Source organism: Hyla sarda, chromosome 7, assembly GCF_029499605.1.
Source record: "Hyla sarda isolate aHylSar1 chromosome 7, aHylSar1.hap1, whole genome shotgun sequence".
NCBI classification, from domain to species: domain Eukaryota; kingdom Metazoa; phylum Chordata; class Amphibia; order Anura; family Hylidae; genus Hyla; species Hyla sarda.
Window position 1 is genome coordinate 188,311,101 of NC_079195.1, and position 12,249 is coordinate 188,323,349.

Consider the following 12,249-nt stretch of genomic DNA (forward strand, 5'->3'; position numbering starts at 1 on the left):
GAATAAGTTCATGCAGGTTGGCAGGGATTTCTCGTGCGGCCAGCACATCTTTGATGTTACTGGATAGGCCTTTTTTGAAGGTCGCGCAGAGGGCCTCGTTATTCCAAGATATTTCAGAGGCGAGGGTACGAAATTGGATGGCGTACTCGCCTACTGAAGAATTACCCTTGACCAGGTTCAGCAGGGCAGTCTCGGCAGAAGAAGCTCGGGCTGGTTCCTCGAAGACACTTCGAACCTCAGCGAAGAAGGACTGTACAGTGGCAGTGACAGGATCATTGCGGTCCCAGAGCGGTGTGGCCCATGCCAGGGCCTTCCCAGACAGGAGACTAACCACGAAAGCCACCTTCGACCGTTCAGTTGGAAATTGTTCCGACATCCTCTCCAAATACAGGGAACATTGTGAGAGAAAACCACGGCAAAGTCTAGAGTCCCCATCGAATTTGTCCGGCAAAGATAAACGGAGGCTGGATGCGGCCACTCGCTGCGGAGGAGGTGCAGGAGCTGGCGGAGGAGATGGCTGCTGAAGCTGTGGTAGAAGCTGCTGTAGCATAACAGTCAGTTGAGACAGCTGGTGGCCTTGTTGCGCTATCTGTTGCGACTGCTGGGCGACCACCGTGGTAAGGTCAGCGACAACTGGTAGCGGGACCTCAGCGGGATCCATGGCCGGATCTACTGTCAGGATTCGGCAGGCTGGAGGTGGATCCTCTGTGTCAGAGAGGGATTGGTGTGGACCGGTTCTAAGTTGCTACTGGTATTCACCAGAGCCCGCCGCAAAGCGGGATGGTCTTGCAGCGGCGGTAGCAACCAGATCGTATCCACCGGTAACAGCTCAGCCTCTCTGACTGCTGAGATAGGCGCGGTACAAGGGATTAGGCAAGAGCAAGGTCGGACGTAGCAGAAGGTCAGGGCAGGCAGCAGGGATCGTAGTCAGGGGCAACGGCAAGAGGTCTGGAACACTGGCTTGGGACAAACAAGAAACGCTTTCACTGGCACAATGGCAACAAGATCTGGCAAGGAAGGGAAGGGGAAGTGAGGTTATATAGGGAAGGGCACAGGTGAATACACTAATTAGGACCAGGCGCCAATCAGCGGCGCACTGGCCCTTTAAATCGCAGAGAACCGGCACGTGCGTGCCCTAGGGAGCGGTGCCGCGCGTGCCAGGAGAGAACAGATGGGGAACGAGACTGGTAAGCGGACCGGGATGCGAATCACGAGCGGGCGCGTCCCGCATCGCGGATCGCATCCCGGCCAGGGACATTATCGCAGCGCTCCCGGTCAGCGGGTCTGACCGGGGCGCTGCGAACAGGAAAACGCTGCGAGTGGGACCCGGAGCGCTCGGCGTAACAGTTATCCTATGGGATAACAATAATCAATGTAAAAGATCAGTGTGTGCAGTGTTATTGCAAAAAATCACCCCCCTTTTCCTATTTAAAAAAAAAGAACGTGTAAATGAAAATAAACATATGTGGTATCGCCGCATGCAGAAATGTCTGAATTATAAAAATATATCATTAATTAAACCGCACGGTCAATGGTGTACACGCAAAAAAAATTCCAAAGTCCAAAATAGCGTATTTTTCGTCACTTTTTATATCATGAAAAAATTAATAAAAACCTATCAAAAAGTCCTATCAGTATAAAAATGGTACCACTAACATCTTCATGTACCAAATACTGCCCCGTATGCGGAAAAATAAAAAAGTTATAGGGGTTAGAAGATGACAATTTTCGTGCTTGTAGGGTATCATTTAAATTTTATGGACCTACAGAATAAAGAGAAGGTGTCATTTTTACCGAAAAATGTACTGCGTAGAAACGGAGGCCCCCAAAATTTACAAAATGGCGTTTTTTCTTAAATTTTGTTGAACAATGATTTTTTTTCTGTTTCACCGTAGATTTTTGGGTAAAATTATAGATGTCATTACAAAGTAGAATTGGTGGTGCAAACAATAAGCCATTATATGAATTTTTAGGTGCAAATGATTTTTTAAAGGTAAGGAGGAAAAAACGAAAGTGCAAAAACGGAAAAACCCTGAGTCCTTAAAGGGTTAAGGACACTCCACCTATCTCTTACTTTGTCATTGGTGTCAATGTGCACCATGTTCTCTGGGTCTACTCCAGCCTCTTCCTAGTAATCTGTCAACCGGATCCGCAATGTGCTGAACTTGAGTGCCAGGAAGACAACACACTGTTCATCTATTGCGATCTTTGTAACAGATTGCCTTGTCTCCCTAATAATTGAGTCCCCCCCTAACAGCACCTGTCAGACCTGCCCTACATTCCTCCTCCAATCTTTACTGGAGCAGATGCCCCCTTGACTGACAGATGCAGTGTCTTGCTTCAGGGGTGCTAATTCTGAATTAAAATCCCCCTCATCTGCAATCTGGGCATGTGCTAGATCAGGACTCGCCTCCATTACACTTTTCCCCTACCCTGTTTTATTATTTTAACTCAGCTATCTGCCTCACTATCCTGCACCTCCACACCACTAGCCCATCCCCCTCTGCCCCAGGAAGTGCTTGCTCAGTCAGCAACAGATTCCTCTCCATGTTGTCATTGTATCCCAGTCTTGCCAGTTGCTCCTCTAGGTCCAGCATCTGGGCTTACAAATGAACAACTTGCACACATCTTACACAGTAGTATGCACCCTCGAACCACTGTTCAAGAAGTGTATATATTGAGCAAGATGTACACCGGAATGCATTGCCAACCGTGCAAGACATCTTAGTAAATGGGGATAGCAAAGATATTAAACAGACATAAACAGACAGTAAATATTACAAAAACATAAAGGCCCTTTTACATGGGACTATTATTGGCTGAATGAGCATTTCAAGGAGTACCCTTCCTGACATTGTTCCATGTAATAAGGCCAGCAATCAGCCAATAAATGAGAAAACACTCGTTAATCATATAATATACAGGTTGTAGGTTTGCCACAATAGACTTTCTGCTCTGGTTTATGGTGGGAGATTCATAGCAGGGCCCCTTTCTATGACATTTATATTGTGGTGCCTCGGGGGGTGTATGGCAGTTGGGGTGTTGCTGTGAGGTATATCACGGTTATAATTAACTCTTGTCAGTCGTGATGCCAGGGTGAGGGTTAAATGCTGTATGGCTTGGCCTATCGCCACCCTTCCCAAGAGCTATAGTTAGATGCAGAATAAAGTATTGTCCACAACCAGAGCTTTGCTGAAAACTTGCGTAAACTTTACTGAGGATTTTCTGTAACATGCGAACATAAGCAGTCTTTGTAACAGAGTCTATGAACAGCTTAGCTTAGATTGACAGTTGGTTGGGACTTCAGTTTGTAGGGATTTAGTATGCGCTGGATTTAGGGTTATGTTTAGGTACAGGGTCCTTGCCGATATTTGCGGGGAAATTTAGAAGAACTCACTAACTGATTCAGCCGAGGCCGCAAGGCTTTGGCCTAGTAATTGTCGTTGAAAGTTGTGGAGGTCCTACCTCATCCAGTGACAGCAACCCAAGAGTAGTGATGTCGCGAACATAAAATTTTCGGTTCTAGAACGGCGAACGCGATCTTCCCCAAATGTTCACGAACCGGCGAACCGGGCAAACCGCCATTGACTTCAATGGGCAGGCGAATTTTAAAACCCACAGGGACTCTTTCTGGCCACAATAGTGATTTAAAAGATGTTTCAACAGGTCTAATACCTGGACTGTGGCATGCTGGAGGGGGATCCATGGCAAAACTCCCATGGAAAATTACATAGTTGATGCAGAGTCTGGTTTTAATCCAAAAAGGGCATAAATCACCTAACATTCCTAAATTCTTTGGAATAACGTGCTTTAGCCCCCTTTAGGCAGCACATAGAGCCCCCCTTTAGGCATTACATAGTTAGATCCCCCATATTAGGCAACACATAGTTAGAGCCCCCCTTTAGGCAGCACATAGTTAGATCCCCCCTTTAGCAATCACATAGTTAGATCCCCCCAATAGGCAGTACATAGATTCCCCCATGTTAGGCAGCACATAGTTAGAGCCCCCTTTTAGGCAGCACACAGAGCCCCCTTTAGGCATCACATAGTTAGATCCCCCCTTAGGCAGCACATAGATTTCCCCATATTAGGCAGCACATAGTTAGAGCCCCCCTTTAGCCATCACATCCCCCCTCTAGGCAGTACATAGACCCCTCTAGGCAGCACATAGTTAGAGCCCCCCTTTAGAGAGCACATAGAGCCCCCTTTAGGCATCACATAGTTAGATCCCCTTTAGGAAGCACATAGAGCCCCCTTTAGGCATCACATAGTTAGATCCTCTTTAGGCAGCACATAGTTAGATCCCCCCTATAGGCAGTACATAGATTCCCACATGTTAGGCAGCACATAGTTAGAGCCCCCCTTTAGGCAGCACATGTGGGAATTGAACCCAAGGCCCAGCGCTGCAAGGCAGCTAACCTCTGAGCCACCATGCTACCCTTACCATACATCTAATATGCACAGTTGCTAAAATGGACAGAGATGTCAGCAGAGAGTACCAGAAAAAGTAGGCATGTACACATGGCTCAAAAAGTTGGTATTGTTGCTGCCGCTGCTGTAGCAGCGTCCAGAAAAATTGCAGCAGCAGAAAAAGTGCAGCACCAAAGGCCAAAAAAAATTAGGCATGTACACATGGCTGAAAAATAAGAACAAGCGCATATCCAAGAGTCCAGAAACACAAAAAGAAATTATTTTCTAAATAAAATTTTGTATCAAATAAAGAAACAGAGTTCTTCCCTCTCTGTATTTTACTTTTGAAAATTTAAGTTAAAAAATCACACGCAACAAGCGTTCCTTTGTGTAATGGTTAGTACTCTTGAAAATTCAAGTTTAAATTATCATAAAGTCCAGAAGACTCTATAATGCAGGACGGTGAAAAACACAAAGAAATCCTTTTCAAAATAAAAGGGTCCCTCAACAGGCACGACAGTATGAAAGACCCCATTTTCTAAAGGTTGGATGCCGAGCTACTCATGTCCCGTTCATTGTCCTCAGTGATGTCAGGGAAGGTATCATCTTCTTCCCCCCAGCCACGTACAACACCACGGGAACCAGATAGGTGACAATGAGCACCCTGAGATGCCTGTTGTGGTTGGTCTTCCTCCTCCTCTTCAAAGCCACCTTCCTCCTCTGACTCCTCTTCCTCACAATCCTCTTCCAGCGTTGCCGCAGGTCCAGCAAGCGATGCTGATAAGGCTGTTTCTGGTGGTGATGGTGACCACAACTCTTCCTCTTCACACTTATCTACTGCCTGATCCAGCACTCGCAGGGAACGCTCCAGGAGGAAAACAAATGGTATGATGTCGCTGATGGTGCCTTTGGTGCGACTGAATAGGTTTGTCACCTCCTCAAAAGGACACATGAGTCTACAGGCATTGCGCATGAGCGTCCAGTAACGTGGCAAAAAAATTCCCAGCTCCACAGATGATGTCCTAGCACTCCGGTCATACAAATATTCGTTAACAGCTTTTTCTTGTTTGAGCAGGCGGTCGAACATTAGGAGTGTTGAATTCCAACATGTTGGGCTGTCGCAAATCAAGCGCCTCACTGGCATGATGGATAGAGATGTCAGCAGAGAGTACCAGAAAAATTAGGCATGTACACATGGCTGAACAATTTGGTATTGTTGCAGCCGCTGCTGTAGCAGCAGCCAGAAAAATTTCTGTTCCTTTCCCAGCCAGAAAGTGCCCTAAAACATTGCGGCTTGAACCATAGTTGGTGGCGGTTAAGTCATACAAGTCATCCTTGGTCGCCACCTTACCCAGACGGAACGTGATTGGTCGGATTCTGCAAAAAAGAGTTGCCGCCGATGCCTCTTGGAATCCTCCAAAGAGGAAATGCACGTCTCATCCCTGATTGGTCGCCGCCCGGACCTGCCCACCAGCGATTGGTCGAATTCTTCAAAAAAGATTTGCCGCCGATGCCTCTAGGAATCCCCCAAAAAGGAATTATACGTCTTTAACCTGATTGGTCGCCGCCCGGACCTGCCCAGCAGCGATTGGCTGAAAGATTTGAAAGACATCCTGCCACCACCAGCGGCAAAGACTTGCAACCTGAACTCATACGTCCCCTCTCTGATTGGCTCACTTGACATTCCGAACAGCCAATCAGAGTTAAGCCTACCATCCCCATGCGCGTCTTTGGATGACATCCCCTCACCAACTTTTTCCTATGACAGGGTAACTGTACACAGCCATGTATGGCACGTTCCTGATTGGTCGCCCCCCATACCATCCAGCAGCGAGCGACCAATCAGCCTCAAGAGGCCCGCCTTCATTAGAAATCCACCGCGGCAACCCTGCACAGCGTCACCAGGTTTACCCAATGTGCAGTGTAGGTGATATACCTGCCCTGACCATGCTTTGCAGACCAGGTTTCAGTGGTCAATTGGACCCATGCCCCAACACTGTGTGCCAGACATGCCATTACTTCCTGTTGCACAATCGAGTACCGGTTCGGGATTGCCTTTTGTGCAAAGAAATTTTGGCCGGGTACCTTCCACTGCGGTGTCCCAATAGCTAAAAAAAATATTTTTAGCAATTTTTTTTCTATTTATTTTTATTAATTTTTCATTTACACTACAGTCACACCACATATGATTTGCACTAGTGTGACAATGAGCCCAGCAGGCCCAAAACTCCCAAGTGTGAAGTGAACTGACTGATTTTATTTCACAGCCAAAAATAGGTTGTTTTTTTTCAAATTTACACTATGGTCACACCACATATGATTTGCACTAGTGTGACAATGAGCCCAGCAGGCCCAAAAACTCCCAAGTGTGAAGTGAACTGACTGATTTTATTTCACAGCCAAAAAAAGGAATTTTTTTTTTCAAATTTATACTATGGTTATTCACCCCAAAGATGATTTGGACTAGTGTGACAATGAGCCCAGCAGGCCCAAAAACTCCCAAGTGTGAACTCACTGATTTAATTTCACAGCCAAAAAAGGTATTTTTTTTCAAATTTACACTATGGTCGGTCACCCCAAAGATGATTTGCACTAGTGTGACAATGAGCCCTAAGGGCCAAAAGACTCCCAAGTGTGAAGTGAAGTGACTGATTTTATTTCACAGCCAAAAAAGGTATTATTTTTTTTTGTTGCACAAGTGTCACACCTAATGTGATTTGCACTAGGGTGACACAATTTGCCCTGCAGGCAAAAAAAATTAGCAACTGTGATGTGAACTGACAGTGACTGGTTTTAACAGCCAAAAAAGGTATTTTTTTTTTTAAATTTTCACAATTTTCACACCAAATATGGATTTGCACTAGTGTGACAATGAGCAAAAAAGCTTGCCAGCAGAGTTCCCCTTTTAAGCAGTGGTCCCCAACCAGGGTGCCTCCAGCTGTTGCAAAACACATGGACTGATATATTTCAGCCCTTTGAATACTGTAGTAGTTAGTTGCTTTAAAGAAAAAAAGCTTGCCAGCGGAGTTCCCCTTTTAAGCAGTGGTCCCCAACCAGGGTTCCTCCAGCTGTTGCAAAACACACGGACTGATATATTTCAGCCCTTTGAATACTGTAGTAGTTAGTTGCTTTAAAGAAAAAAAGCTTGCCAGCGGAGTTCCCCTTTTAAGCAGTGGTCCCCAACCAGGGTGCCTCCAGCTGTTGCAAAACACACGGACTAATATATTTTAGCCCTTTGAATACTGTAGTAGTTAGTTGCCTTAAAGAAAAAAAGCTTGCCAGCGGAGTTCCCCTTTTAAGCAGTGGTCCCCAACCAGGGTTTCTCCAGCTGTTTCAAAACACACGGACTGATATCTTTCAGCCCTTTGAATACTGTAGTAGTTAGTTGCTTGAAGGAATTTAAGTTTTATTCTGGAGTACCCCTTTTAACCAGCGGTTCCCTCCCAACCAGGGTGCCTCCAGCTGTTGCAAGACACACAGACTGATATTTGAGCCCTAAAAAGTGCTTTTTTGGGTGCTGTCCTTAAAGCAGATGTTACACTAGTGCTTTAGGAGTAAACTGGACCCTGAATACACCACCTAGCAGCAACCTAGCTATCGCTTTCCCTATACAGCAGGAGCAGCTTCTCTGACCCTCCACTTCCTAAGCCTGCAGTATGCCGAATGAGGGTAAAATGGCGTCCGTGCAAGAGGTAGGAGGGTCTGGAAGGGAGGGACTGCTGCTGATTGGCTGTAATGTGTTTGCTGACTCTGACTCACAGGGTCAAAGTTTACTGCAATGTTAAAGTATAGGGGACGGATCGAACTTCACATATGTTCGCCTGGCGAGGCGAACATGTTAAATTTGCCGGGAACTGTTCGCCGGCGAACAATTCGCTACATCTCTACCCAAGAGCAAAAGAGATGTTGCTTGCTTTGCAGCGCAGGAACAAGAAGAAGAGAGCTGATGCTGCTTGCTTTGCTGCTCAGGAACAAGAGAGATTATTGGCTGCAGCTCCCTTATATGGGCAGGGGCTGGCCGTTTTAGGATTGGTCCACACCATCTGTCAATCAGCTTTACAAGGCATAGTGGGTATCACATGTCTCATTAACCCCCAAAGGTCCTTTTTACCTACCATAGAGACTAAAACATCGTCACGTGACCCGCATCTCCTGCGACGTTAGTGCAAGGTAAATACGCTTTTTGTATACATTTATTTACATTTACCTGAATATTATATTAACTATTTAAGGGGTGACTAGGGGAGGACTAGACCTGAGGACCCCTCGATTCCTAGGAACTCTCACTTTGGGGACCCCTACCAAGGTACGGTATGTAATACGGTAACGGGACACCACAATATATCCTATTAGTCTTCATGAAACAACCTCTTTGTGCAAGTGCTTCCTATATTTTGTTCCACCATGGGTGAGATATTCATTACTATTCAGTGTATTGGATAATGCAATAATGATATGTGTGTTTACTAGTCTATAATATAGTACCTTATCTCATTTACTAATGGCCATATGGAGACTGTTATAAGCCCATAGATAGTATACAAACTATATGTGAGGTAAAGGTAAAAGAGTGTTTGGATGAAAAAGTCCACTACTTTATGCACATTGTTGACTTCTCCAATCCTGTATATTTATATTTGTTATTGAATCCTGTGTAGTCTGGCTTCACCATATATAGGAATTCCTGCCTGCAATATTTTAATAATTGTGTTGTTGATTTTTATTCAATAAAATTGATATAAAATTGATCATAAACTCTAGTGACATTCATTCAGTGTAAGATGAATCTACATGTGTGTTTTATTTTAGTGTTATCATTTATTCAAAGTGAAGGTCGCCAACTTATATCTAATGTAAAATGTTCATACCTGCATGTCTGAAAACTGCAATAGCAATGAAAATGGAAAGTAACAGCTTCATCCTGTAATGGTAAAAAAAAAAATTAGGTCAGAAATTAAGAGTTATGAAAAAATGGCCCAGATTTATCAATCTGGATGAACCCAAAAGCCCCTATTCACACTACGTAGATAACACTTGGGAATTTCAAGGGAATTGAAAGCGGAATCCTCATACAGCAATCTTTCAATGACTTCAATGGGATTATGCTGCTTAGTTCACATGAGGTAAATTCCAAAGCTAAACCTTCAGTGAGGAATTGGTTTCCACCAGAAGATTGAACAAGAGAGAGACCAGGAGCTAGCAGAACGCTGTATTCTCCTGCCCTCCCATAGAGATACATGGAGGGTCATGTTGGAGAAAAGTTGTCCTGCACGATGGCTCTCCTTTAAAAGGGCTACTCCACTGCTCAGCGTTTGGAACAAACTCTTCCGAATGCTCCAGCCGGCGCCGGGGGCTCGTGATGTCATAGCACTGCCCCCTCATGACATCACGCCCCGCCCCTTCAATGCAAGTCTATGGGAGGGGGCGTGACAGCTGTCACTCCCCCTCCCATAGACTTGCATTTAGGGGGCAGGGCGTGATGTCATGAGGGGCGGGGCTATGACATCACGAGTTCCCAGTGCCATCTCCAGCGTTCGGAACGGTTTGTTCCAAACGCTGAGCAGTGGAGTACCCCTTTAAGTTTCACTAAGGAAGTTCAATGAGGAAATTCCTTGCTGAATTTCCTCAGTGTAAACGGACTCGAACTGTCTGGTTTTGTCCATAATGACCAATCGCAGCTCAACTTTCAGATGTTGACGAGCTCTGGTACAATGAACGCTTAGCTGTGATTGGTTGTTGTGGGCAAAACCAGACAGTTTTCGTTTCAGTCAGAATGATAAACCTGGCCCAATGAATTTTGTCATGTGCCCTGATATTAGTGAAAGTAGTGAAGAGATCCTGAAAAAAAAAATTTCACAACAAAATTTGTATTTCAATGCAGTAAAAACAGAAACAGAACATCTAGTTCCTGGGCTGTGATGCAAAATGTTTAACAGGGACAGAATTATAGCACTGGTATACTCTCTATACACTCTATACTCTCTCATACTCATTGTGCTAACAGACCCTTTTAGAAACTAGTGCTGGGCAGGACCGATGAAACTGCACATATATGAAGATTTATCAAACCTTGTGTAGAGGAACAGTGGAGAAGTTGCGCATAGCAACCAATCAGATTCCAGCTTTCATTTTTGCAACAAGAACAATTTGATTGGTTGCTGTGGGCAACTGCTCCACTGTTCCTTTACACAAGGTTTGATACCTCCCCACTCCACACTGTGTTGTCTCTGTAAAGGTAGGACAGGTATATCACAGACCATAGATAACACACACTTTTAGGGTATGTTCACACTACGTAATTCCGCAAACGGAATTACGTGCTGTGAACATTAACATTAGTGTGAATGGGTTTCCGCGAGACCCGTTCACACTGCGGAATTTCAGCGGCGGACAATTCTGCCGCTGAAATTGTTCTGCGCAAAGAAAGAACCTGTTCATTCTTTGAGTGGAAGTCCGCTAACACTGCATAGCCATCAATGGTGACAGCGCAGTGCCGTGCGGTCCTACTGCCGAAGTATTGCGGCGGCCGCCAGAATGGAATCTCCGATCGCGGAATTCTGCAAGCGGAGATTCTGTTCATAATCCGTAGTCTGAACGTACCCTTACATCACTGACTACACACAAACAATGGTCCTTGTGATGTCCCAGTATAGAGATGATTTACGCATTCATAAGAGTACAGTAATTATGACCCCCATACAGAGATAATGCACTGAGAGGGTATATTCAAAGGATTTGGTGCCTTTTTTTTTTTTTGGGTGTATTATGCAACACATTTGATTAAAAAGTTGCGCACGCCAATATGGTATATTTTTTATTAAAATTTTTAAGCTAAGCAGAAATTTCACTTTCTTTATTCTGTGTTAAGCACTTTAAGAAAAAAAAAATATTAGTAATCGGCAGGGATTAACATCTATAAGCTGCTGAGTGCAAATGTACCCCTTGCCATCTGGAACTTAGCACACAACGGTGTACATTTATGCCCTGGAAGCATGTACAATCTATTAAGCAAGCATAGGAGTTTTTATCAGCAGCTGGGGATCTGCCGCTAATGGTGGACATCAGTAATCATACTGATGCGCACCGTTAACCCTTTAGATACCATGATCAATACTGGTCCTGGGATCTAAAACATTAGCAGGGCTTTGTGACACTCATCAGACTACCCACAGCGCAATTGCATGGGTCCGATGAGTCAAGATGGCTCCAGGTCTTGGGCAGCCTTCAGGGATACTTCTACCTACAGAGGTGATACTTCCTTCAGGTGGGCTACTACATTGGTCTGAGTATACAGGATTTGGTCAGTAACAGTGTGATAATAATATGTGTGGTAATAATATTTCCTACCAATTACTGTTGTTATTTGGTAACTGTTTGATTTATTTAGCAGTATACGATGTTATTTTGGATAATTGTCTCACCAATGTTATATATATATATATATATATATATATATATATATATATATATATATAAATAATTTTCATAGAGGTGAAACAAACTGCAACACTAACCACAAAGGAAAGTAAAGGCATTTATTTAGGTTACATAGTCCGGTGCACAGCTGATAGGAACAATGGGGGAGATGTATCAATGTTGTTGTTGGTAGACGTTTTTTGTAGATCATTTTGGTTGGTCTAAATTTGGAGCAATTTCTCCAAATTTATCAAACTTGTGCAAGCCCCATGATAAATTTCGTGCAATGGTCTAAATCTCCACACAGTTCTATTTGTAGACCTGTTCTACACCTCACAGGAATAGTGGTGTATCCTGGACGCTGGGCTTTTGTTCTATTGTTTTTCAGGATTTCACTGAGGTTTTTTTTGTCCACCAGCAAAA

At 44.4% G+C, this 12,249-nt stretch overlaps 1 protein-coding gene across 1 annotated transcript in view; it reads right to left on the reverse strand.

The window, feature by feature from the left end:
* LOC130282926 (vitrin-like) overlaps positions 1-10,503 on the reverse strand; it is a 90,085-nt gene extending 79,582 nt beyond the window's left edge. Inside the window, exons 1-2 of the mRNA XM_056531891.1 lie at positions 10,480-10,503; positions 9,279-9,331 (exon numbers count right to left, since the gene is read on the reverse strand). Coding sequence (XP_056387866.1) covers positions 9,279-9,330 — 52 coding nt within the window. The 5' untranslated portion in view covers position 9,331; positions 10,480-10,503. The remainder of the gene's footprint in view (positions 1-9,278; positions 9,332-10,479) is intronic.
* Between the last annotated feature and the right edge of the window lie 1,746 nt (positions 10,504-12,249).